Source organism: Rhinatrema bivittatum, chromosome 6 (genome assembly GCF_901001135.1).
Source record: "Rhinatrema bivittatum chromosome 6, aRhiBiv1.1, whole genome shotgun sequence".
NCBI classification, from domain to species: Eukaryota; Metazoa; Chordata; class Amphibia; order Gymnophiona; family Rhinatrematidae; genus Rhinatrema; species Rhinatrema bivittatum.
The window spans coordinates 272,212,055-272,238,634 of record NC_042620.1 but is presented as its reverse complement, the minus strand read 5'-3'; the positions used below and the strand labels follow the sequence as shown (position 1 = coordinate 272,238,634).

The 26,580-nt window shown below is 46.3% G+C and overlaps 1 protein-coding gene across 4 annotated transcripts in view; it reads left to right on the top strand.

Annotated features, from left to right (window-relative positions):
• The window catches only part of TAF1 (TATA-box binding protein associated factor 1), a 441,469-nt gene that overhangs the window by 90,688 nt on the left and 324,201 nt on the right, over positions 1-26,580 (top strand). For all 4 annotated transcript variants that reach the window (XM_029607221.1, XM_029607219.1, XM_029607220.1 and 1 more), the window contains exons 7-11: positions 11,765-11,986; positions 13,425-13,626; positions 18,538-18,654; positions 23,683-23,850; positions 24,356-24,483. In XM_029607221.1, coding sequence (XP_029463081.1) covers positions 11,765-11,986; positions 13,425-13,626; positions 18,538-18,654; positions 23,683-23,850; positions 24,356-24,483 — 837 coding nt within the window. The remainder of the gene's footprint in view (positions 1-11,764; positions 11,987-13,424; positions 13,627-18,537; positions 18,655-23,682; positions 23,851-24,355; positions 24,484-26,580) is intronic.

Below are 26,580 nucleotides of genomic sequence, written 5' to 3'. Positions count from 1 at the left end.
ATTTTTCGGTCCATTTCCTTCCCACTCCCACTCCCTCTCCCTCATTCTCCCTCCCACCTCTATTCTCCCTCCTTCCCTCTCTCCTCCCTCTCCCTCCCCTTCCCCCCACTCTCTCCTCCCCCCACTCTCTCCTCCCCCCACTCTCTCCTCCCTCCCCCCTCCCCTTCCCCCCTCTCTCCTCCCCCTCTCTCCTCTCTCCTCCCTCCCCTTCCCCCCCCTCTCTTCTCCCTCCCCCTCCCCTCACTCTCTCCTCCCTCCTCCATCCCCTCAGTCACTCCTCCTCTCAGCTCATCCACAACCGGCAGACGGAAGATCTCCGGGGGGTCCGTCCCTTGTGCGCGCCGCCACCGCTCCTGCTCCTCGCTGCCGCCGCTCCTGCTCCTCCCAATGCCATTTTATTTTTGGGCACGCTCCGCTCTGACCGACGTGCTTGCCCGCGCATGTGCGGTAGAGCTGCTGTATACTGCGCATTTGCGGGCCGTCGGTCAGAGCCCATTTATAAGGTAGATTAAAAAGCATCAGTCCTAGAACAGCTCCCTGGGGCACTCCACTATTCACATTTTTCCATTGGGAAGATTTACCATTTAGTCCTACTCTCTGTTTTCTATCTTTTAACCAGTTGACAATCCACAATAGGACATTGACACCTATCCCATGACCTTCTAATTTTCTAAGAAGTCTCTCATTGAGGGACTTTGTCAAATGTTTTCTAGAAATCCAGATACACTGTCAACTGGCTTACTTTTATCCACATGTTTGTTTATGCCTCCAAAAAATGTAGCAAATTTGTGAGGCAAGACGTCCTTTGGCTAAATCCATGTTGACTTTGTCCATTAAACTATGCTTATCTTTATGTTCAGCAATTTTGTTCTTTATGAGAGTTTCTACCATTTTGCCTGGCACAGACGTCAGACTCACTGGTCTGTAATTTCCTGGATCACCCCTTGATCCCTTTTTAAAAATTGGCATTATATTGGCCACCTTCCAGTCTTCAGGTACCATAGATTGATGTTATTAATAGCTTACAAATTTCCAATAGAAGGTCCGCAGTTTTATTTCTCAGTTCTTTCAACACTCTGGGATATATACCATCTGGTCCAGGTGATTTGCTACTCTTTAGTTTGTCAATTTGCCCTAGTACATCTTCTAGGTTCACTGAGATTTGTTTCAGTTCCTCTGAATCATCACCTGTAAATATCATTGCTGGCATGGGAATATCTCTTTCTTCTTCCTCAGTGAATATTAAAGCAAAAAATTAATTTAGTGTCTCTGCTATGGCTTTGTCATCCCTAAGTGCTCCTTTTACCCCTTGATCATCTGTTGGTCTAATTGATTCCCTTGCAAGCTTTTTACCTCAAATGTACCTGAAAAAGTATTTATTATGAGTTTTTGCTTCCACAGTAAGCTTCTTTTCAAATTCTCTCTTTGCCTTTCTTATCAGTGTTGTGCATCTGACTTGCAGTTTCCTGTTTTGTTTATTTGGATCCCTTTTCCATTTCTTGAAAGATGTTCATTTAGATATAGCCTCTGTCACCTCACTTTCAACCTTGCTGGTAGTTGTTTAGCCTTCTTTCCACCTTTTCTAATGCATGGAATATACATCTGTTCTGGGCTTCCAAGATGGTATTTTTAAACAACATCCATGCCTGAGCTAATTGTGTAACCTTTGCAATTGCTCCTTTCAGTTTTTTCCTAACCATGTTCCTCAGTTTATTACAGTCACCTTTTTGAAAGTTAAATGCTGTCGTAGTAGATTTCTTTTTTGCACTCCCTCCAGTTATTAAGTCAAATTTGATAATGTTGTGATCACTGTTTCCAAGTGGCTCTGACACTGTTACCTCTCGCACTAAAATCCTGTGTTCCACTAAGGACTAGGTCTAAAATAGTTTCTCTTCTTGTTGGTTCTTGTACCAGCTGCTCCATGAAGCAGTTTTTATTTCATTTTAGAAACTTTATTTCTGTAGAATGTCCTGATGTAACATTCACCCAGTCAATACTAGGGTAATTGAAATGACCCATTCTGTGCTGCTGATTTTGTTAACTTCCCTAATTTCTATTAGAAGCATCATTTGTGCATATTGGCAAGCGTCCACTTAAAATTGCTTGCATATTTGCGCGCAGTCAGGCTATTTTATACGTGTGTCAAGTCATAAAATAGCCGTGTCCCCTGGCACGGGCCAACGAATGCACATGCGTCTGCGCACCTGATGATGAGTTACATCTAAATGTATGGGAACTTCTGACATAACTCCAGAGCTAGTTATAGAACAGTAGATGGCTGAGGACAGGATGATGTCAGCGAACCAAGTGTAGGGAAATATCTCTGTGAAGGAGAAAGTAGACTTGCCCAAGGACAAGATTCCTCCTTCGTTCAATGTTCCTGTAACACCTTTGACACAAAGCAGCATACCCTTACTGGATCCAGTGATTGTGTTGGTAAGGCTTTATTTGCAAGTGTAAAGTATTTTGTGTGTTTAGGGAGAATAGACTTTGGATTAATTTTCTGAGTTAATAAAGGTTAATGTTTGTATGTATTAAAATTGAGTTTGCAAAGGTCACTTACTTGATCTGAAAAGGTGAGAGCATAAGTTCCTGAAGTTTTTGATATAGAAAGGTATAAAGGAAAGTGTTAGAAACAGAAAGGGAAATTAGCTAAGAAGGCCAATTGTTAATCTACTTGCAGTATGAATCACTCAGAGACTGTTTTTAAAGTATTTTTGTTTGAAGTAATTGCCTTAGAATCACAGATGTATTGGAAAAGCAAAATGAGTAAACCTCAGTCCAGGGGGAGTGCTGACTGCAGAATCTTCATCTGCTGATGGTGGACTTGCTGGGAAAGAACATTTAAATCTTGAAAAAAAAGTTTTTGAAGGATTAAACTATTATTGGCTGTGTATATTGTATGTTAGTTTTTAAGACTGTTATTTGTTTGCAGGCGATAAGAATTGTGTGTGTTTAAGGGAAATAGACTTTTGATTTATTTGTGAGCTAGTAAGTATTTGTTTGCAAGTGTAAAGACTTGTGTTTTTAAGGATAACAGTCTTTGGATTTATGTTGTGGGCTAGAAAAGATTAATATTTGTAACTATTAAAATTGCAAAAACACCAAGGTTACTTACTTGCTATGAAAAGGTGAGAGTACTGGTTACTGGTCAACTAGTCATTAGTTTGATTTCCACCCACCCCCTCCCTATCTTCCAGCCATTCCAATCATTTTTTCTTTTATAGATTCTCCAAGGACAAGCAGGCTGGTAGTCCTCACACATGGGTGACATCATTGAATGGAGCCCGGCACGGAAAACATATATCAAAGTTTCTAGAATTTTGACTTGGCCTCATTGAGCATGCCCAGCATGCATTATAGCACACATCCATGCGGGTACCCTTCAGTCTCTTCTTTTCGGCAACGTCATGGTCGAGTGAGCCTCGCTCTTTTGGGCCTACTTGGGCTGTGCTGGAAAGCTTCACACGTTTTTTTCTTTGTGTATTTTTGTGTGTATTTCTTCTCTACCTCGTGCAGTTGGTGCCGGGTTCCCTTTAGTTCCCCCTCTAGCTCCCTAGATAAGGTTTTTGTCGATTCTGGTAAGTTTCTTTTCATCTCAACTCCCCCAGGGTGGCGGTGCAGTTGTGCCAGCTGGCCATCGACGCCCATAGCCATTGATTTCAACATCGTGTCCCTTTTATTTTGTCTCGTCGTGTCCACCTCCGGTGCATGAGGACTATGTCTATCATGGACCCCCATAATAGATGCGTCCTCTGCTTAGGGGATCGCATGATGCCTGGGGTTGCAGCAGATGTGCCCAGATGACCCAGAAGGCACACTGGTTCCAACTTGATAAGATAGAGCACTTCTTCGGGTCGGAAAAGACCGTGCCTTCGGCATCGAGGGACCATGGAGCTGTACAGATGGACACCAAGCCATCAACATTGATGGGGCCATTGGTTCCATCGATGATGTCAGCTGATGGGCGCCAGAGACCGGCCATTGTTGAGCTCCTCCAGGCCGAGGACGTTGGGTCTTCGTCATCGGCCTCGGCACTGGGGTCAGACTATGTCGAGCATTAAGGGAAGCCGAAGAAGCATTGACATTAGTCATAGTCAATGCACAATGCTGAGCACAGGAATATGCCAGTTCCTTCTGCTGTGTGCTTGTATTTCCTGAATGCTATTTTTTCTACTTTAGTGAATCATAGAGGGTCTCCTTATTCTTGCTAACATGCCTATTTCCTGGCGTGTAGCCAGATGGACTCAGGACAAATGGGATAGTATCCGCGTGCTAGCAGTTGGAGACGGATCTGACGTCAGCACGGGGGCGTGTATATATCCCCACAGGAAGCGCAGCTGTTCAGTAATTTCCGTCTCCAAAGCAGTTTGGAGTGCCTGCACGCTGGTTCAGCGTGCTTTCCAAGACTTCTTTCATTTTTGTTTTCTTCTCTTCTAGATTCTACTTTACCTTTCTTCAACACCTTTTTGAGCCCCGCGCTCCTCAGGGGCCGTTCTGGCCGTGCCCCCCAGTTGAGCTTCCCGGGGTGACTGCCGTGGTCCCCCGGAGGTGTAAGTCCTCGGTCCCCGCCGAGGCCCTCGCTCCCGGCGTGGACGAGGTGGCGGGTGCAGTGCCTCAACCGCGGCGGTGAAAGGTATCGGCCCTTTCCCCTCGCAGCCGGAGACCGCCTGTGATCCTGCCCGGCAGCGCTGAAGATTTGGTGCGGCGTACGTCTCTTCACCCAGGTCTCCGCTATCTCGAGGACCGGCGGCGTGGCAAGCCGCGGAGGACGCCATTTGTGGCCTTACTCAGGTATTCCGCGCCTGTAATGGGCGCGGCTTTCTTTCCTCCTTGTTCTTGCTTATGGGCTGCCACTGTGAGTATGTACCGCATATTGCTGCTGTCTGTCTGCCATTAGGTGTATCTTGCTACCTGCTTAGTGTTGTGCGCTTCAGGTAGCGGCGGCGGCCGCACACTGTTGCTATTGTGTGCCTGTTCTACTCAGCGCCTCTTGCTGCCACAGCCTGTTGCTATTGTGCGCCTGTTATTTTCGGCGCCTATTGCTGTCGCATACTCTTGCTATTGTGCGCCTGTTTCTACTCAGCGCCTATTGCTGCCGCTTACTGTTGCTATTGTGCGCTTGTTTTGCTCAGCGCCTATTGCTGCCGCTTACTATTGCTATTGTGCGCTTGTTTTGCTCAGCGCCTATTGCTGCCACTTGCCTTTGCTATTGTGCGCTTGCTCTATTCAGCGCCTATTGCTGCCGCATCCTATTGCTATTGTGCGCCTGTTCTAGCCTGCGCCTATTGCTGCCGCATACGAAGCGCACGCTTGCTATATTTTGCTCATGGATCAGCTCGCAGCCGCGGCCGCAGCTGCCCCGCCACTTGCCCTAGACGTTTCAGCTCTGGGCCTCTGCTCCGCATGCCACCTTCGTGCCACGCGCGGTACTGACCCCGACTCCCTGTGTACCCAATGTGCGGCGGCCGGGGGACCCTCCGGCCAGGACCAATCTCAGCTGCAGTTTTTTGACAGTTCACCTGCGGCTACCCCGGATTTGGGAGGCAGTCTCGACCGCTCGGGAATCCCGGGGGATCTGGTCCCCCGGCGTTTTGAGGCTGCTTCCATTTCCTGGGTGGATCTTTTTCAGGGAATTCATGCCTTTGTCCAGATGCAGACGGCTTCGCGTCCTGCCCCTACGGTCCTTGCTGCGCCTGCTCTTCCGGCGGTTGCTGCGGTTCCTGCGGTGGCGGCGTCTCCGGCGCATGCTGCGGCTGCCGCCATGATGGCAGCCTCTAGGGATCCTGTTCCGGGACCCTCGCAGCCTTCTCGGGAGCGGGACCTCCCGCTATTGGACAGTCCCGATCACTCGGACCAGGAGGTTTCACCGGACGAGTCCGAACTCCCGGACGAGGGGGACCTCCCCCCGGGGATTGCGCCATATAGGACTATGCGGCGTTTTTTCCCTAAGGAGGACCTCTCGGACCTCGTGTCTCAGTGTCTGGCGGAGTTGGAGATCACTGGACCCAGTGCTTCGATTCCTTCTGCGCAGAACCCCCTGCTGGAAGGTCTTCGTCCTACAGCCTGCCATTTTCCTTTCTTGCAGGCAGCTCAGCAACTCATTGATTTGGAATGGGCGGCACCGGCGGCCTCATTTCAAGGGGGCCGGGCCCTGAAAGGCATGTACCCATTGGCACCGGCTCTCCAGGACCTCCTGGCATGCCCTCAGGTGGACGCCTTAATTAGTGCTGTGGTCAAGCGCACTACCATTCCTGTGGAAGGGGGTTTGGCCCTCAGGGAGCCCCAGGACAGGCGGATGGACGCCATTCTGAAGCAAAATTTTGAGGTGGCGGCTCTTTCTTTGAGGATTGCGGCCTGTTGCACGGTGGTCACTCGTGCCTGCTTGTCTCAGGTCCGGAACAACGCTCCGGCGGCTGACATGGAGCCCGCTCTTTCCTTCCTCACCGATGCCGCATCGGATTTGGTTCGAACCACGGCTAAGGGGATCTCGTCTTCCGTGGCCGCCAGGAGACACCTATGGATCCAGCCATGGTCCGCTGATACACCTTCAAAGTCTCGCCTCACCAAATTGCCTTTTCAGGGCTCGTTTCTGTTTGGCAGTGACCTTGATAAGCTTGTCGCTTCCTGGGGTGCCTCTCCTGTGCCTCGCCTACCAGAAGACCGGTCCAGGAGGGGACAGCGCTCCGGTCCCCGGCCCTCCAGGGGCAGGGGTTCACAGCGATTTGTTCCATATAGAGGGCGCTACCAGACGCCGCGTCCTCCGGCCAGGAATCAGTCCTTTCGGTCCAGGCTGCGCAGACGGGGGAACGGGCCGGGCGGGGGTCCCGGTCGCATCCCACAATGAGAATTTGCCGATTCATCTGGGGGACGAAGCCATAGGGGGCAGGTTGACCCTCTTCTACCCCAGATGGGTCGAGATCACGTCGGACCAGTGGGTCCTCGCAGTTATCCGAGAGGGGTATTATCTGGACTTTCATCATCTTCCTCCGGACAAGTTTGTGGAGTCTTCATGTTCCCCGCTCAAGAAGGCAGCATTGGAGGCCACCCTGACGAGGCTCCTGACCTTGAACGCCATCCTCCCAGTGCCTGCCTGGGAAGTGAATTCTGGACACTATTCCATTTATTTCATAGTACCCAAGAAAGGGGGCACTTTTCGGCCTGTGCTGGACCTCAAATCCCTCAATCGGTACTTACGGGTGCCGAGGTTTCGCATGGAAACTCTGCGCTCCGTCAAGGCCGCAGCCAAGCCCGGAGAGTTCCTCACGGCATTAGACCTGTCCAAAGCCTATCTTCATATTCCGATACATCCAGATCATCAGCGCTTCCTACGCTTCAAGGTTCTGGACCGCCACTTCCAGTTTCGAGCTCTCCCCTTCGGGTTGGCCACCTCCCCAAGGACATTCACCAAGGTGATCGTGGTTGTGGCGGCGGCGCTCAGGCGGGACGGGATCTTGGTCCATCCCTACCTAGACGACTGGTTAATCAGGGCGAAATCCCGAGTGGAGAGCCTGCGGACAACCGACAGGGTGATCGCCCTTCTGGAAAGCTTGGGCTGGGTCATCAACCTCAGCAAGAGCTGCCTACAGCCTTCCCAGTCCATAGAATATCTGGGGGTACGGTTCGACACTCGGGCGGACACGGTCAGTCTTACGACCAAGAGACAGTTGAAACTTTGGCAGCGTATCCAGTATCTGTTGGGAACCAGTCGGCCGTTAGCTTGGGATTATCTGCAAGTTCTGGGTCTCATGGCCTCCACTCTGGACGTGGTGCCTTGGGCACGAGCCCATATGAGACCACTACAGCATTCCCTGCTCTCTCGCTGGAGCCCCCATCACCGAGCCTATTCCACGCACCTCCCTCTACCAGTCCATGTTCGGACCCAGCTGCGGTGGTGGTTGCGGTCCGACCACCTGAGCAGGGGGTCGCGGATGTCCTCGCCCACGTGGATCTTGCTCACCACGGATGCCAGCCTAAGCGGCTGGGGAGCACATTGCGAAGAACTCACCGCGCAAGGGCGCTGGAACAGGGAGGAGTCCACATGGAACATCAATCGCCTGGAAGCCCGGGCAGTCAGACTGGCCTGCCTTCGTTTCGCTCCACGGCTGCGGCACAGAGCTGTCAGAGTGATGTCCGACAACGCCACCACGGTGGCCTACATCAACCGTCAGGGCGGAACCAGAAGCCGACAGGTATCTCTAGAAATCGCCCCACTCATGGTTTGGGCAGAGGCGAATCTGCGGGACATCTCCGCCGTCCACATTGCCGGGAAGGACAATACCACAGCAGACTTCCTCAGCAGGGGACGCCTGAATCCAGGCGAGTGGCAGCTGTCCCCCACAGCTTTCCAGATGATTGTCGATCACTGGGGGATCCCGGCCATGGATTTACTGGCAGACAAGTCCAATGCTCAGGTACCCAGATACTTCAGCCGCAGACGCGACCCGTGCTCGCACGGCATCGATGCTCTGGTCCAGCCGTGGCCTCCGGGGACTCTTCTATATGCCTTTCCCCCGTGGCCTCTACTGGGTGCCCTCATCCACAGGATTCGGTCACACCAGGGCCTAGTTCTTCTGGTGGCCCCGGACTGGCCAAGAAGACCCTGGTACGCGGACCTCAGACGCCTGCTGGCAGGGGAGCCTCTCCCCCTGCCTCCTCTCCGGGACCTTCTACGTCAAGGTCCCATTCTGCACGAGGATCCGGCTCATTTCTCTCTTACGGTCTGGCCATTGAGAGGGCTCGACTGAAGAATAAGGGTTACTCGGGGCCTGTGATTAATACACTCCTCCGGGCTCGCAAGTTTTCCACATCCCTCACCTACGTACGGATCTGGAGAATCTTTGAAGCATGGTGCGACTCTCATGGCACCAGTCCACATGCCGCCACTATTCCTATTGTGTTGGATTTCCTGCAGGATGGGCTTCAGAAGGGTCTCTCCCTCAGCTCCATCAAGGTTCAGGTAGCGGCGCTATCGTGCTATGGGCCCAGGAGAGGTGGCAAGACTATCGCCAAGCACCCTGATGTTTCTCGTTTCCTGCACGGCGTCAAGCATATTCGTCCGCCACTAAAGTGGCCTATACCCTTATGGAACCTTAATCTGGTTCTGGATTTCCTTGCGGGATCCACCTTCCGACCCCTTCGGGGCTTGTCTCTACGGTCTCTGACCCTGAAGTTGGTATTCCTGCTGGCCGTATGCTCCGTACGCCGCGTCTCTGAACTACAAGCGCTGTCCTGCCGTGATCCCTTTCTACGTATCACTTCGGAGTCTATCCATCTTCGGACGGTTCCCTCCTTTCTCCCTAAAGTGGTTTCACAATTTCATCTTAACCAAACCATATCCTTGCCTACCACGGTAGGTTTGAAGAAATCTGAAGAAGGCCGTTTATTACGCCATCTCGACATCGGCAGATTGCTGCCCAGGTATCTGACTATGACTCAAGACCTGCGGAAGACTGACCATCTGTTCGTCCTACACAGCGGGAAGAAGCAAGGTGAAGCGGCCTCTCGGCCCACCATTGCCTGCTGGATTAAAGACGTGGTCAGAGCCGCCTACGTGGCGGCTGGGAAGGCGCCGCCTCTACAGGTTAAGGCTCATTCTACCAGAGCCCAAGCGGCGTCTTGGGCTGAATCCCGGATGCTGTCACCGGCGGACATCTGTAAAGCGGCGACATGGTCCTCCCTCCATACCTTTTCTCGGTTCTACCGTCTGGATGTCCAGGCCAGGGAGGACTCGGCTTTTGCGAGGGCGGTACTGCATGGTCCTCAGGCAGCCTCCCGCCCAGGCGGGGTGTAAAGCTTTGGTACATCCCATTTGTCCTGAGTCCATCTGGCTACACGCCAGGAAATGTTGAGATTACTTACCTGGTAATCTTGTTTTCCTTAGTGTAGACAGATGGACTCAGCATCCCGCCCAGCTGCCTGTGTACATGGGTTTTCACTGATTCCAGGTAAGCCTTTGACTTTGTTTTCCTAAGAGCGTACACTCTGCCTATATCCACGCCTTCCGGTTGGGAAGGCTGGCGGTCTCCAGCCACTGTCAATCGGTCAGGGGAGGCCTGTTTTCACTTTTTTCTTTACTTTTCATTGAGCGTCAGTACACACTTCCATAACAGCTTTTGCAAGGAAGATTACTGAACAGCTGCGCTTCCTGTGGGGATATATACACGCCCCCGTGCTGACGTCAGATCCGTCTCCAACTGCTAGCACGCGGATACTATCCCATTTGTCCTGAGTCCATCTGTCTACACTAAGGAAAACAAGATTACCAGGTAAGTAATCTCAACATTTCATTACTCCTTTTTATTTCTGTCCTTCATTCCTTTGTGTCTCTTGAATTCTCTTCTGATCTGGCTTTTTTAATATAATCATTTTCTTAACGTTAACCCTTCTGAAACCCTTGTTCTAGTATAGTTTGGTTCTGATCCAACTGTTTGTAGCCACAGTTGGATCTCAGGTTGTTCCCTGTCATAACTTCAGTGACGTTCCATGTATCAGCATCAGGTCCAAAGTAACCTCACCAGTGGTGGGCTCTTTAATTAGTTGCTTGAGAAATACCTCTTGCCAGGATTCTGGTAACCTTTTAATTCTAGTGGATTCTGCAGTGATAGATTTAAGTTCCTGCATTATCAACACTTCTCTTTGCTTGCTGTCCTTAAATAGAGTTTCCATCATATCCATATATACCTCTTCTCTTCATAATGGCAGCTTATAAATTACACCCACATAGATATTATACCCCTTAGGTGTCTTCTCTAGGTAACCCACAGCAATTCAGCTGCTCCTTGTTCATGTTGTATTTTGACGGCTTTTATTTAGTTTCTAGCAAAAAAGCTAACCCTAGGTCATAGAACGTAGTGTTCTCTGGTGGGAGATGTTGCCTCCTGAATCTTGGGATACAGTGTACTTTGTGAGGAGATCAGATCTTTCTTTTTGGGTCTTGGAATACAAGAGCGCAGGGGATGGGATGTTGCCTTCTGGGTTTCTAGTTGTAGTATTGTATAGGTAAGGGAGAGTATTACCCCCTGGGGATCAGGAAACAGTTGCATTGGAGGAGGTGTGGTAGTGGATGTTGCCTCCAGGGTTCCTGGGTGCAATGAGGTTTATGGTGAGACTTGTTGTGTGGGATACATTGTAGTATTGGTGTGGGAGAGAGATGTTCCCTTATATGTCAGAGATTTTGTTTTTCTTTCCTGGGTCAAATCTCTAACTGCAGTATTTATATGGAGAGGTATTCTTTATAGATTGGGGGTAATGTGAAATAACTTAAATTCATATTTTCATGCAGATTATCTGTTGATTGAATTAATGTGCTGTGCAAAAATGCTTTTAAATTTAATTCCATTGGATTGTTATATTGTTTAAAGCAAAATTCGTATAAAGCCAGATTAAAATATGAAGTTGGTTGACATAGTTTCTCTTTTGTATTTATTTTGAAATGTATTTGCAGTGAACATTTTTTAGATTGCTATTTTGCATTGCAAAGATCTTGTGAAAATCAAAAATAAAGAACATAAAAAATGCTAAGGCCAAGGTCCATCAAGCCCAGCATCTTGACTCGGACATTGGCCAATCCAAGTCACAAGTACCTGGTAAGAGCCCAGAAAACAGGTCCAATCCTTCTTGGTCATAACGAAGGATAAAACAGTGCTTTCCCAAGTCTACATGGCTAACAGTGGTGCATAGACTTGTCCTCTGGGAACTTGTCTAGTTGTAGAGATATGGACATTTAGTTGTGGAAAGTAAGTCTCTTTATGCTTTCTTACAGATCACTATGATGTCTCCTGTGGAGTCTAAGTTCTCCCAGTCCACAGGAGACACAGACAAAGTGGCAGAAACAAAGCCTAAGGTGGCTGAGTGGCGTTATGGGCCTGCACAACTATGGTATGATATGCTGGGAATTCCTGAAGATGGCAGTGGCTTTGAATATGGTTTCAAGCTAAAAGAAAAGGAAGACAAGCAAGACAAAGAAAAGTGCGTAACAGAAAAGGTAAGGTGCATACAACAAGCTCCTGCTTTAGGGGCATTTCTCTGTGAGCAGATGTTCTGAATACAATGTAAAAGTGAAAAGGTTTAAATTTTTGGATAACCTTTGAAACCACGTCAATAAGGTAGCTCAAGGTGCTTTACTACAAATTACATTTTTACATAGACTGCGCCCCACCTTAATGAGTTTGATTTAAAGACAGTTAAGCATTCACTTGTTTTGTCAATCTTAGACTACTGTAAAGCTTTATACCTTGGCTTTCCCCAAACGACTATGAGAGCTCTTCAGTGTGTCTAGAATCGCGACTGGGATTTCAAATCACCAACATATTATACCCAGCCTAATAAAACTTCCTTGGCTGCCTATGCAATAGCCTGACAACCCACAGAGCTGCAGTTAGAACCATCGCTCTGAACTACCTATTATAACTTCCTACCTCCTCACCCTGTGTCAACAATTATTTAGACCTCTCATGCTGTCCCTCCCTCCCCCCCCCTGCTATAACTTTCCCTGAAACACCCCTCCGTTAAGATTTCGTTCTATGCATATCCCGTAACACTCTTATGCCTTCCCAGTTACTCAATCACGCTATGGACTCCCTCCCTAACCAAATTATCATCTATATACCATTGAATGTAAATAGTTTCTCAGTTATCCAGATTATCTTGTTATTGTTAGTTATTGTACACATTGTTCCTGTTCTATGTAATGGCATTCCCAATTTGTTATAAGTTATATGTAAACCGATACGATGAGCAAACGGCTGTCGGTATATAAAATTCTCTAAATAAATAAATAAATAAATAAATAAAATCAAATCTTGATGCTTGTCTTCAAAGTCCTGAATGATCTTGCCCCGCCATGTTTCAATACTGCACTTAAGATCTTTTGACCTTCTAGGCCTTTGAGATCAGCATCTTTGAACTTACTTAACATCCCTATGTTTTGCATAGTCAGGTTAGATGAATTACGTCAGAGAATGTTTTACATTCAAGGTCCAGAATTATGGAATGTCCTGCCACATGACGTTTAGGAAGCTGGTGAAGAGCTTACTTTTTTTTAAACAAGCTTTTTACTAGGATGGGGCAGGCATAATTTTATGTTTTTATGCTTTTGTTTTTTTGCCTGTTTTTTTTTTTTTTTTTTTTTTTTTTACTATTCACTGACCTTAGCCAGGTGTATTTAAGGTGGCAAGGAGAGACTGAGCAGGGCCTAAAGGATATTTATGTATTGTTTTATACTTTTATTGTATGTGAATGTTTTTGTGCTATTGTTGATGTTTTAATTATGTATGTTCTTATATTACAACAGGTTAGAAATTATAAATGCTCTACAAATTTTTAAATAATTAAATGTCATATTTTGTGATGTTGATGAAAGGCAGTGATTGTGTTCGTATTAGGAAGCAGGCTGAATTCTGATCTTTTATTTTGTATCTTAGGCTTCAGAGGTAGCAGACGATTTGGATACCCTGCTGGCAGATGAGCACTTCTTGATGGTCACACAGCTTCAGTGGGAAGATGATGTCATCTGGAATGGAGAGGATGTGAAACACAAAGTAACTAAGACACAGAGAGCAAGTCTGGCAGGCTGGCTTCCCTCTAGCATGACCAGAAATGCAACTGCTTACAATGCCCAGCAAGGTGGGAACATACTATAGCTCCCATGCTTGATTAGTTATAGAGCATAGATACCCAAGGACTTGTCCCCAGATGCACAAAGTATGCACACACAATGAGTTTAATACTATACATCTAAGTTTACCCAAGTAAGTCTATCCATGACGAAAGCAAACTTAAAGTTATTCAGGTATGTTTATTCAGATATTAGTCTGTAATAGCTCCATCTCCTTTGGGGGAATTCGATAGCTGAGTTCCCGTGGTCTGTTGACTCCCTATTCCTTGGGTAAGTTGGTCCTTTTGGACTCCAGAGCCTATAGTAGGGAAAAAAAAACTTTCTTTGATTTAGCTGGATGTTACGCAGCTGACTCACTTCGGAGCTCATGCCAGGAGCTACCTCCGCATGCACTTCCATTGGCTCTGGTTCTGTCATCCCTTGGTAAACAACCATCCCCTTTTCACTTCAGCTTCTTCCCAATCTAGGTTGGCCATGCCTCTCCCTGCTGGCTCCCTAGGAACCCAAAATTTTGGGCTTGACTCCCTCCTGCTTCCGTGCTCACCTGCCTTGGAGAGAGGGGATCTGGGAAGTGTAGTGCTGAAGAGTTGAACTTGACACCTAGGTTTTCTGTGTTTCTGTTTAGCCCTCTGCTTTTGCCCCATTAGCTGAGTAGGGACAGCATTATCTTTACTACATATTTCTCCTCCCTCCCCCCCTTTGAGTCCCTACTGAGGTTCTCTTCACCTTTCCTTTCCCTTGGCGGGATAGCACATAGCATTGGGGTGATGTTTACCTGCCCTATGCAATGCCAGATACCAGGCTAACCTATTATTAAAATTACATTTCTCTTGTAGCCACCGTAGTGGGGCGTGATTCGTTAGCTGAAACCTACGCCCCACCAAGTAACAATGGAGTGTCTTCACCGCCCATCTGATAGCTAAGCACTCCTTTTCAATCATAAAGTACTTCTGTTTATGTCCTATTAGTTTCTGACTCGGGTACATCACAGAGTGCTCTTCTTCTTGAAGTACCTGGGACAGTATGGCGCCGAGCCCAACCCCAGAAGTGTCAGTCTGGAGCATGAACTCATGGACAAGTCCACCTCTTTTAGAACCAGAGCATGACATAATGCTTCCTTCAAATCTGTGAAAGCCTTTTCTTGTGCCAAATCCCATTGCAGGAGACTTGGACTATCCTCCTTTAGGAGGTCTGTGAGGGCTGATGCCCATTCAACAAAATGTGGCACAAATCTCTGATAATACCCAATTAGACCTAGGAATGCCCTGACTTGTTTCTTATTCTGTGGGTATGTGTAGTGGTGGACTATTGCCACTTTATCTATAATCAGTCTTACCACTCCTATACCTATCACATATCCTAAATATTGTACTTCCTCTTCAGCCAGATGGCACTTCTTAGGATTAGCAGTGAGACCTGCCATCTGTAATAACCCTAATACAGCCTCCACACAAGCCAAATGATTGTTCCAACTTTTGATATTTATCTATTTATTTATTTATTTATAATTTTTATATACCGAAGTTCTTGTAGGAAATGCATATCAATCCGGTTTACATGGAACAGAAAAATGCCAAAGGCCTTAAATAAATGCCCAGGGCTTTACATGAAACAGTTAAACAGAACAGCTCCATAGAACAATTAAGTAGTAACTCTCTCTGGGTTTTGCAAACAAGCCCAAGGGCTTTAAATAGAACAATTAAGACAATTAAATCCAATTATAACAATTATACAGAACAAAGGCAACGGTTTAAAGTAGGCAATTGAACGATGTAGTAGGGAGGGAAGCATATGACAGGGGAGTAAATATGAGGTAGAATAATGGGTGGCATTAGAGAGAATAACTGTATTGAGTGAGTTCCTTATGTGTCTGGGAAAGCTTGGCTGAAGAGCCAGGTTTTTAGCTTTTTTTTTGAAAACCGGATGGCTAGGTTCAAGTCGTAGGTCTGGGTGGAGCGCATTCCATTGGTGGGGTCCCGCAGCAGATAGAGCTCACTTCCTTAGTGATGTTTTTGCAGGCGGGGCATACAGTGTGCCTTTGTATGCGCTTCTGATGGGTCTGGAGGAGGTGTGCGGTCGAAGCTGTGTCTTTAACTTGATGGGAGAGATGCTGTGAATTGTTTTATGAATGATAGTGAGGACTTTGAAAAGGATCCTGTATTTGATAGGAAGCCAGTGTAGGTTGTGGAGAATGGGTGTGATATGTTCTCTTTTGTTGGAGTTTGTAAGGATTCTGGCGGCGGCGTTTTGGGCCATCTGTAAGGGTTTGATTGAGTTGGTGGGGAGTCCGAGTAAGAGAGAGTTGCAATAGTCTATCTTTGTTAGGACAATGGATTGTAGAACTAGGCGGAAGTCGTTGAAGTGAAGGAGGGGTTTTAGCTTTTTTAGGACTTGCAGTTTGTAAAAGCAGTCCTTTGTGGTGGTGTTTATACATTTTTTTAAGTTGATTGTCCAGCCATGCTCCTAGATTCCTGACGTCTGGTGAGAAATTGATGTTTAAACTTGTGGTTTGAGCAATGCTTGCTTGGTTGGTGAGAGAGTCATGGGAGATAATGAGCATCTCCGTTTTGTTGGCGTTCAGCACTAGGTTGAGGCTGGAGAGTAATTGTTTGATGGGTTGAAGGCAGTCATTCCAGTGGGTAATAGTTTTTTGCAAGGACTCTGTGATTGGGATGAGGATCTATATGTCATCCGCATAGAGGAAATGAGTGAGATTGAGGTTTGAGAGAAGTTGGCAGAGTGGGAGGAATAGCTGCTGCTGGATCCAGTCTGTCAGCCATTTTAGGATTTCCTCCAAACCAATATGCTTACCTGCAGGAGACTGAAAAAACACCTAAGTGTGGACCAACAACTTGGGCCCTAGTACCCCGCACTGGCCCGGGTTGTTAGACTCTGCTCATCAGCTACTAAGATGCTCTCACAGCCCCTCTACGTAGCCTTCTCTGAATCCCTTTGCTTATTACTTTCTCCGCTGTCTTCCCCCCCTTACTTCTCGGGAGGTCTGGCCTGTGCTTCTCCCCACCGTGATTAAGTACTTTTACCTTCTGCTTTCAGAATTCTCACGTTGTTTGTATCTGGTTCCTTAGGCTCTTCTCTGAACATCCCTCTAACCCTGTAGCAGCTGATACTATCCTTGCCATGCTGAAGATTCCTCCAATCTGTGTAGTCCTTCATTACAATTGCTTCCACCATTCTGTAGTAGCTCCGTGTCCTTGGGTGGAATTCAGTAGCTGGATTCCCGTGGTCTGCTGACTCCCTATTCCTCGTGTAAATTAGTCCTCCTTTTGAATTTCAGAGCCTACAGTAAGGAAAAGCAGCTTCCTTTGTTTTAGTCTGAAGTGGCCACTAGTTCCTTCATTTCCCCAGGCAGCTCTCTTGCTTCTTTCCCTCTGGAGCTCATGCCAGGAGCCGCTTCCTCCTGTACTTCCATCAGCTCTGGGTTCTGCTTCCCCTTGGTAATCAATCATCTTTTTCACTTTTGCTTCTTCCCAATCTAGGTTGTCCAAGTCCCTCCCAGACGGCTCCCTGGGAACCCAAATCCTTTGGCTTTGTTCCCCCCCACTTCCATGCCCACCTTTCTTGGCTACAGGGAATCTGGGAAATGTAGTGCTGAAGGGTTGCTCCTGATCCTAGGTTTTCTCTGTTTCTGTCTAACCCTCTGCTTTTGCCGCATTAGCTGAGTAGGGACAGCATGACTTTACCATACAGTTATAGCTGCTTAAGTGGCAGCAAACTAAAATGTAAAAAATGTTAGTGAGCTTGCAGGCCTGATCTCCTCACCCTGTTGACAAACCCCAGGCATAGCACCCAAATCCCCTTGCCTTTCAAGCTCCCCAAAAGATGTTAAATGTTGTGGGCCTCTCCTGAGGAATTTACCTGTTCCCCTACCCCACAAATTCTGAATTTATTTGTGGCCTCTGGATTTCCTCCTGAAGTCCACTCTCTCACCCACAAATCGAACTGAAACCCTCTCATCTAGCACCCCCCCCCCCAAGCCCTGACCCTGATGGAAACGTAGTAGGATTATAGTGCTTCTGGTGGCCTCTAGCATTGCTATGGCGTCAGAGCAATGCTCAATGTCTCTGGGAGTACTATGCTCCTACCATGCTCCCAACCTCATTGGGGTTTTGGGGAGAACTGGGTATGGTAGGAGGGTGGACTTTAAGAGGAGGCTCAGAGGCCACAAATTCAGAAATTGGGAGTGAGTAGGGGAGTAGGAAGCTCCTCGGTTTAATAGGCCCACAACGTTTTAACATCTTTTTGGAGGCTTGATGGAAATTGGGGGACATTTTGAAGAGCTATGCCCGCGGTAAGTTGGAATTTGTTAGTTGGATTGGGGGGGGGGGGTTTGTTGCCATTTAACTTTGACTCTAAATGTTTATTTTCAATCATAGCCAGTAATCTGGGTATACTTAAGTATTCAGTTCACCACTTTTCTGAATATTGGCCTCTTATGTTTAGGTATTTTATAGATTTATTAGTTCATTATCCGTTATGTACTGCTTGCTACATCTTTTTAAACAAGCATTTGATTGAAGTCTTTTTATGGATTTTTCTTTTTTATATCTATGTGCTGATTTTATTTGTTGTATTTGTCTGATTTGATGATTATGAAATTATTTTGTAATCCTCATTGGGAAAACTAATTGTATTATGTGGGATATGTTTGTATAAATAAATAAATCTTTAGGTTTACCATCTTTGTGAGTTTTTCCATGTACTTCATTTTTTTGTTATTGAGGAGGCTGTGGTTTCTCTGAGATTTGCTGCCTGTGACTGTAATAAAATTTGTGTTTTTTTCCTCAAGATATTAGATATAGTTGTAGCTAGTGATTGTTATTTGGCTGTGATTTCTCTAAGATCATTTGTTTTTTCAGCCAGTCATGCTGATATGACAGATTTTTTTTTTTCCTTTACAGGACTGAATCGTAGTGGATCTTTGGTCAATTTGCCAGTTCCACTAGTGCAGAAACCAAGTGTGCCAGGCATATTGGGCACTGTGAAGGGAAAGGATAAACACACACTAGAGCAACAAGGTAACTATAGAAACACTGTTTTGTAACCATCACAGAAATTGGTGGTCATAAACAGCATCTCTGTTGAAAGGAGGATAGGACTTCCTCTACCATTGGGCTGTGAACAATGAGGCTGATACTAAAAAAAAAAATCTGAGCTCCTAGTTTAGGAGCCTTAGTTTTCAGCTGAAAATTCACATAAATGTAGTACCTTAAAAGTTAAGTTCTTAAATATAGACCTATTCATTTGCCTGTATTTAGGCTTCTAAGTTGGATGCCTTGTTCTGAAAATCAGTGTTAAGCTCCTAACTTCAGAAGGATAGATGTGTTAGTCTGGTGTAGCAAAAATGACAAGAGGCGGGTGGCACCTTATATACTAACCAATTTATTGAGGCTTGTTTCTCTGCTCTAACTCCACTCCGTAGCCATCTGCTTTTTAGGCTTCTAGATTTAGGAGCTCAGCCCTAGTCAATTTTCAAAAGGGCCAGTTTAGGAGCCTAACTCCAAAAGTTGGGAGCCTAAACCCTTTAAAAATTGACCCCGATATTCTGCAGAATCTTCCCATGTCCAGAGTGTAAAAATTCCACCTCATAAAGGATCTAAAAGACTAGGAGTAGATGGAACACAGTAGGTTCTAACAGAATAAAGATCTGTGACTAAGAGACATGTTCTCCAAGTTATACCATTACAGATTGCTTTCATAGTGTTGGAAATAGAAATCTGACATAGGGCCTTTGTCAATGGAGGAGACTTAGGAACATAAGATTTGCAATACTGGGTCAGACCGATGGTCCATGAAGTCCAGTATCTTGTTTTTAACAGTGGTCAATCCAGGTCACAGGTACCTGTCAAGATCCCAAACAGTAAATAGATCCCATGCTGATATCGCACAGTGATAACTCTCAGAGGACAAGATGGCAGTCCTTCATATATCATCGGAGCCCGACACAGAACCTTGACTTCAAAACTTCTAGAAGGTTTGAGAATGCCTCACTGGACATGGGCAGCCCATGCCATTCTCCCACATCCTATGCAGGGCCCCTGAGTCTCATCTTTTCTGTGGAGAGTGCAGGTTGCAGATCATCCCTGTCTCTAACATGTGCTGCTGTTAGAGACAGAAATGATCTGTTTAAGTTTCTTTCTTTTTTTCTTATTTTCTGTCTGCCTCAAGGTGAACTGGTTCTGGTGCCCCATGCAGTTTTGCCTGAAGTTTTCTGACCTTTGAGTTATATGCTTGCCTTTCATCTGATGCCTCAGAGGGCCTGTAGGTAATTGCCCCATGCACAACTGGGCTAGGAATTTGAACCCTGTGATAGATGGGAGCATTGCCTGGGCATGCACCACAACATCATGGGCTGCTCCCTTGCAGAAAGTCTTGCCAAGTTAGAGCTTTTGAAAGCTTTGAGAGACTTAGCATGTCTAATGAGTATCAGTGTTGAAGGCATAGACACAGAGGGATCCAGGAGGTCACAGATGGTACATCAATATGGCATTGATTCCACCTTGATGCAGAAGTGTGTCAGTACACGATGCAAGGAGAGGGGTTATTTTGGTGTCAGCTATGAATCCTCTGAGGTGTTCTTGTGGGGAGCAGAGCTTCCCAAGGGCAAGCAGGATAGTAGTCCTCACACATGGGTGACATCATCAGATGGAGCCCCGATGCAGAAAACTTAGGTCAAAGTTTCTAGAACTTTGACTAGACACACTGAGCATGCCCAGCATGTCCTGTACAATGCATCCACTTGGGGTTCCTCTTCAGTCTCTTTTTTTCACAGAGTTATAAGTCTTGCGGTGTGATTGAGCACATTTTTGCTGTTTTTTGCCTTGTGGAAAACAAAGCCCTTCAGACTTTGGCCAGGTCCCTTGGTGCCTTACCGTAATGTCACCAGTTTTTTGCTGTTTTGGGGAACTTTCCTTTCACGGTCGATTCTTCCCATACTATTGGTGGTTCTGTGCCCGCGGGCCATTGACGCCCATTGCCATTGCTTTCCAATTAATGCCCTTTTGTTTCATCTGTCATGGCCACGTCTGGTTTTTGCCGATGCAGTCAGTGCCCAAGGACCATGTCTATCACCGATCCTCATGAGTTGTGCATCCTCTGCCTGGGGTCATCGCATCACGTCCGGGGTTGCTGCTTGTGCACCCAGATGACTTCAAAATGACGTTGGCTTCAACTCGACAAGATGGATAAGCTCTTCAGGTTGAGGAAGTCCGAGCCATCGGCATCAATGGCATCGATGTTGAAGGACCTCAGAGCCGCACCGATGGACACCACGCCATCGACATCGGAGGGACCGTCTGTTCCGTCAATGTCGCCAATGAATAGAGATGCCGGAGACTAAATGTTGTTGTTCTCCTCTGGGCTGAGGAAACTGGGTTCATTGTCTTCGGCACCAGAGAAAGACTGGGCCGAGCATCGAGGGAAGCCTAAGAAACATCAACACCGGTCCCTGTTGATGACCTTGAAACGGCCCCGTGCTGAAGAGCACCATCCTCTATCGATGCCCAGGGTCCACGATGGTCTTCACTGGTCCTGATGCCAGTCGCCTGTCCCCCTCGTGGTTCAGAGGAAGATCTGGCCACTCCTCCTTCCTCCCAGTTGGTGTTGGCATTGGCAACGTTCGAGGAGGCCTTGGAGTGCTGAATCCAGGTAGTGGTGGAGCAAGTGCTGGTAGGGCTTCGGTCCTGTGGCACCAACTGCACCGGAGCTGGTGTTGCCTGTCCTCGTGCTGTCAGGGAAAGGGAAGTGTGTGCAAAACATTCTGGCTGGTCTGGATGTCGCTGGTGCTGCCTGTCCTCGTACCGCTTCTGGAGAAGCTCAATGTATTCATCGATGTGTAACCGACCCAGCTGGCTTTGGTTCCTGGGATGGTATCGGTGCCCGGAGGTGCACCGAGGCCTCCCCCTACCAATACATTGATCATTTCACCCTCCATTGTCTCAAGTACAAACTTAGAAATACCTACAGGATCTGATTGTATTCCACTTTGAAGTGCCTGAAAAGAAGCATATAAATTAAATAAATAAATACTACCTACAATTTGTTTTAAATATATTCATAAAAACAATACTTTCTTTGAAATTGGATGGATGACAGATTATATTTCCTATGTATATATTTACTGATTAAAATCTATGCATCTATGACCCACACGATTGTTACTTATATAAATATTTCCATGGTTCCAGTAGCAAAAGTGTATATACCCAGAACAGGAATTTTCTTGTCTCTATGCTATGTCTTGTAATACAATTATGGAACTCTGTTGTGTTATAATGGGTTCAGTCTGCATCACACAAACACACTAAGAAAATAACACCAGACTCCAGCTTATGTGAAAGCATGAAAAGTTATATTTTTCTTTATAATATATGCACAAACAAAATACTTGGGAACAAATAAAAAACAAAATAGGTTATAATACGGTACCGAAGACTCAGGGTCTTTTTTCTCGGTTCAGTTCTCGTCAGAAGTCCCACCCATTCCACCTTGTATCCGTATATTATGTCCTTGGCTTGGGGCATGGTTAGAACAATTGTCTTTGTTCTAATTCCTGAAGTTTTGCCAAAATAACTGATAAGGAGAAACTATCAGTTTCTACTCTGTGAAAATGGTGGATTTCTTGTGGTTTGTACACCACCTGTAATCGCCATTTTGTGTCTCTCACATGTGAAACTATTTGCTCTTGCATTTTCTCTGAACATAACCAAAAATCAGCATATGTATCACCAGTGTTAATGTAAAATAAAAGCAAATCATGTAACTATTGTCTCAGATAATAAACAAGACATTTCTGAAAAGTATAAAAGTTCAGGCCAATTGCCAGGTGTTTCAACTCTCAGCAGTACTAGACCTGCAAATCAAGGTCAAGATATAATTCTTTATTTGCTAACTGGCTTTAAGTAAGTGGTGGTCTTATGCTTTTAATTAAGTCTTCTCTCTATTTTGTACTCAGTATCTCTCTGCTCGTGCCTTTGAAGTTTGCAGGCTTCAAGTTAGGAGAAGGGAGGGGAAGAAGCTGTGGAGGAAAGGGGGGGGGGGGTCTGTGGGCGAAGCTGTGAAGGGAGAGTAGAAGAGGGGCTGCCTAAAAGCCCAAAAGCCTGTAGTTCCTACAAGCAATTCAGGGGCAGATGCAATACAATGCACTCAGCAGAGCACACTTTTTAACCAGTGGTTGGACACGCATTTTGGACGTGTGCCCACAACCTCATATGCTATAAGGGGATTAGCGCATCCAACCCCCGCCCCCCAAATCTAATAGCGCTCATCAGCTGCAAATGCATGTTGATAAGGCTATTAGCTAGTACCCCGATCTAAAAAAAAAATGTACGTGCACATTTTAACGCTTAAAATTTAATGCCAACCCATAGCTGGCGTTAAGTTTTGAGGCATCCCAAGCCATACTCAGAAGAGCAAAAAATACATTTTTTTTGTGGTTCCTCCTACTTAATATTGTTGCGATACAAAGCAGGAGGAACTACAGAAAGCTGCAACAAAAAACAAAAAAACCCAAACTTGACAGCAGTCAGGTTAGGAAAAGGGAAGCTCAATTTACGAGCATCCATTTTCCTAACCCGTGGCTGTATATGGGTTAGAAAAATAGATGCTCAAAAAATTGAGTGTCCGTTTTCCTTACCTGTGCACAGCCACTTCTCCTGAGCGCTCGATGGCATGGACATGCTAGGGGCACACCAATTATCCATTGCCTGTCCCTTTTAGTGCACCAGCTCATTAGAATATTAGATTGAGTGCCCAAGAGAGGGGATATGCGCGCGTTCCAAAAACGCATGTCCAGGTTGGATGCACGTTGTTTGCGTGCATGCATGATATGGCATCGGCCCCACAGTGTGTCCTTATTATCTTCCTTTCAAAGCAAACTATGTGTTGACTCTTGTACTGGGGGAGAAAAAGAGGGCTGAAAAGTACTGAACTGCATAACTGTATTTTCTCTCTCATCTGGGACTAAATTAACTCTTTATGCTTCTCTTACTAATACATGTGCTTATGAACAAAGGGGTAGTTAACATTCCGATTTTGTATGTCTTTAGCATCTTTAGAAGATGACAAGCCTTGGTTCTCTATTTTCCCCATTGACAATGAGGAGCTAGTTTATGGTCGTTGGGAAGACAATATCATCTGGAATGATCAAGCTATGGATAGATTCCTGGATCCCCCTATACTGACTTTGGACCCCAATGATGAGAACATTATCTTGGGTATGTTACAAGTAATATATTCTCTTTAATGATGGAATATACCTAGAACTGGTAGACCTCTGTATGCTGGACAGAGTGAGTATCTGTGGCTTTGGAGGAACAGAAAAGACCATGGTCATCCATTACCTTGACTGTTTTCTTTGGTCCCTATGTTGGGCTGTCTGTGGTGGGAAGGGAGTATTGGGGAAAAGCTGCAAGAAGAGATTACATGTTGGAGGAAATATAGATTCTTAGCCTGCACAATGAAGTTGGAGAAAAATTAGGTGTCTCAAAACAAATAGAAGAAGATAAATCTGGAAGGATTCTTGATGGAGGGTAGAAAAGGCTATGGATATTCTTAAAGGAAGATTTAAGTTAGAGAAAGCTTTGAGTGGGGTTAAAGGGGAGAGGTCTTTAGGGAGGTTAGAGGAAACTGGAAATTTGATTTAAAGGATACTGAGGATAACCTGTTGGGGTCCTTGGTTGAAAATTGAATCTGAATTGTGAATGTTTAATTCATTCATAGAAATTCCAGATGAAAAAGAAGAAACAACTTCAAATTCTCCATCCAAGGAGAATAAAAAGGAATCATCCTTAAAAAAGAGTCGAATCCTTTTAGGAAAGACAGGAGTTATTAAGGAGGAACCACAGCAGGTAAGAGGAATTCTTGATCTGGATATAGTGTATTTTTATTTCTGGGAAAGCAGTATGAGAAGGGTCCTTGACTGAGTGATGAGTTGATTTGGCTGGTGATTTAGGGCCTATCAAGATGACATGCCAGGGGAAGGAAAAGCCTGAGCATATAGAACTCATCACCTGCTGCCTTCTGCTTGTGTAGGTCCGAGAGGTGTCATTCCTGGGACTGAGAAGTTGCTATTGCAGCTGTTCTGAGGTGGACAGGAGGAGTCACTTTAGGGCTAAGTGAAGCAGCCATGGGTTAGAACTGACCCTGATGCCAAGCTACACAAAAGAAGAAAAGCATGAGGGAGGGAAGGGGAATGGAAAGAATGAAGGGGAGTAGAGAGAGAGAGAGGCTAGAGAGGACAAAGGGGAAGGGGAGAAGCTGGAGAGGAGGTGGGAAAGAGATTGGAAGGGAGAGGGGAGGAAGGTAAGGGCAAAGAAAAGTAAAAAATAAATGTAGCAAAAAACAAAATAGATTAAACAGCAAAAAAAAAAAAAAAATAGTAAGGAAACCCATTTTTCCCTAGTTCCTAAAAATGTCCGCTGGTGCCCACATTTTCTTTTTCCTTTTCCTTTGAGCCAGACAGTTTCCTCCTGATTCTTTGGTCTTCCATCTCAGTCAGAAGCAGTGCTGAGATATGGTGCGAGGAGTCTTCATTTGCAGCTTGAAATTTTCCACTCATTTATATTCTATTCCTCGCCCAGCTATCAAAGCGACAGTTTTCAGCAGGGGCCATGCACCAAGGCTGCTTCTGGGTTCCTGAAATCATGAGCTCTAAATCAGGCCAATAGGTGTTGCCATTGCATGATAACTGGGACTCCCTCCCTCCCAGGAGCTCTGTCTGGCTGGGGAGTGAAAGATCTGACTTGAGAATTGAATGTAGTTACTGAGCCAGGCTGGCTCCATGCCCACATTTTCTCAATATTTTTCCATGCTATGTTAGTAATGTGCTTCTAGCAGCATTAAGTCACTAAGCTAACTGCTCACAGAAAGACAAATGTATAAAATCCCCATGTACGCCAAAGCCAGGAGATGCCTTGATCCTGAGTTGGCCAACGGACGTCCTGCTGTATGTGTTTCCTCCTTAGCCTCTGGTGGGCAGAATTCTCCAGAGAATAGAGGTTCATCTGGGCCCGGTGGTTCTGGTGGCGCCAGAGTGGCCATGGCATCAATGCTTTGCAGACTTGATCAACCTAGCGGTGGACAGTCCTATTCGGCTCGCCTATCTGCCGAACCTACTGCATCAGGGACCAGTTTATTTTAATCAGGCAGATCTATTCTGTCTAGCTGCTTGGCTTTTGAAAGGTGGAATTTGAAGGAAAAAGGTTATTCAGACATGGTCATTGCTACGCTTTATAATCTAGAAGCCTTCCTTCCACCTCTCTATCCTATGGGAGGGTATGGAGCATTTTTTATTCCTGGTGTTCTGGCTGGATGGTGGATCTTAGAAGAGCGTCTGTGCCATATTTTGGCCTTTCTTCAAGATGGTTTGGCAAAAGGGCTGTCCTTTAATTCGCTTAAGGTTCAGGTGGCGGCGCTAGGTTGCTTCTGAGGCAAGGTTCATGGCACATCCGGACATTGTCCATTTTCTTTGAGGCGTGAAACACCTGCGCCCTCCTGTTTGACAGCTGTGCCCATCTTGGAACCTTATTGTGGTCTTGCAGAGCAAGTGATCTTTTTGTTGGCTATCTGTTCGGTACGCAGAATTTCCGAACTTCAAGCTATTTCTTGCAGGGAGCCCTTTTTGAGAATCTCAGATGAGGGGATTTCCTTGCGGACTGGAGAAGTTAGCCGACAAATGGGGCGAATCTCCAGTACCTCGGCTACCAGAGGACAAGAACAAAAGAAGCCAATGCCCCTCTCCCTGATTACCTTGGGCAGAGGATCACAGCGCTTCAGACCCTACAAGAGTACATACCAAGCCCCTCGCCCCTCAGGCAAAGGCCAGTCCTTTCAGAACAAACACAACAAGAGGGGAGCCGGCTCCGGCACAGGCCCCAGCCGCACCCCACAATGAGAATCAGCCAACCCATCCATAGGAAGAAGCCATATGGGGCAGGCTTGCCCTA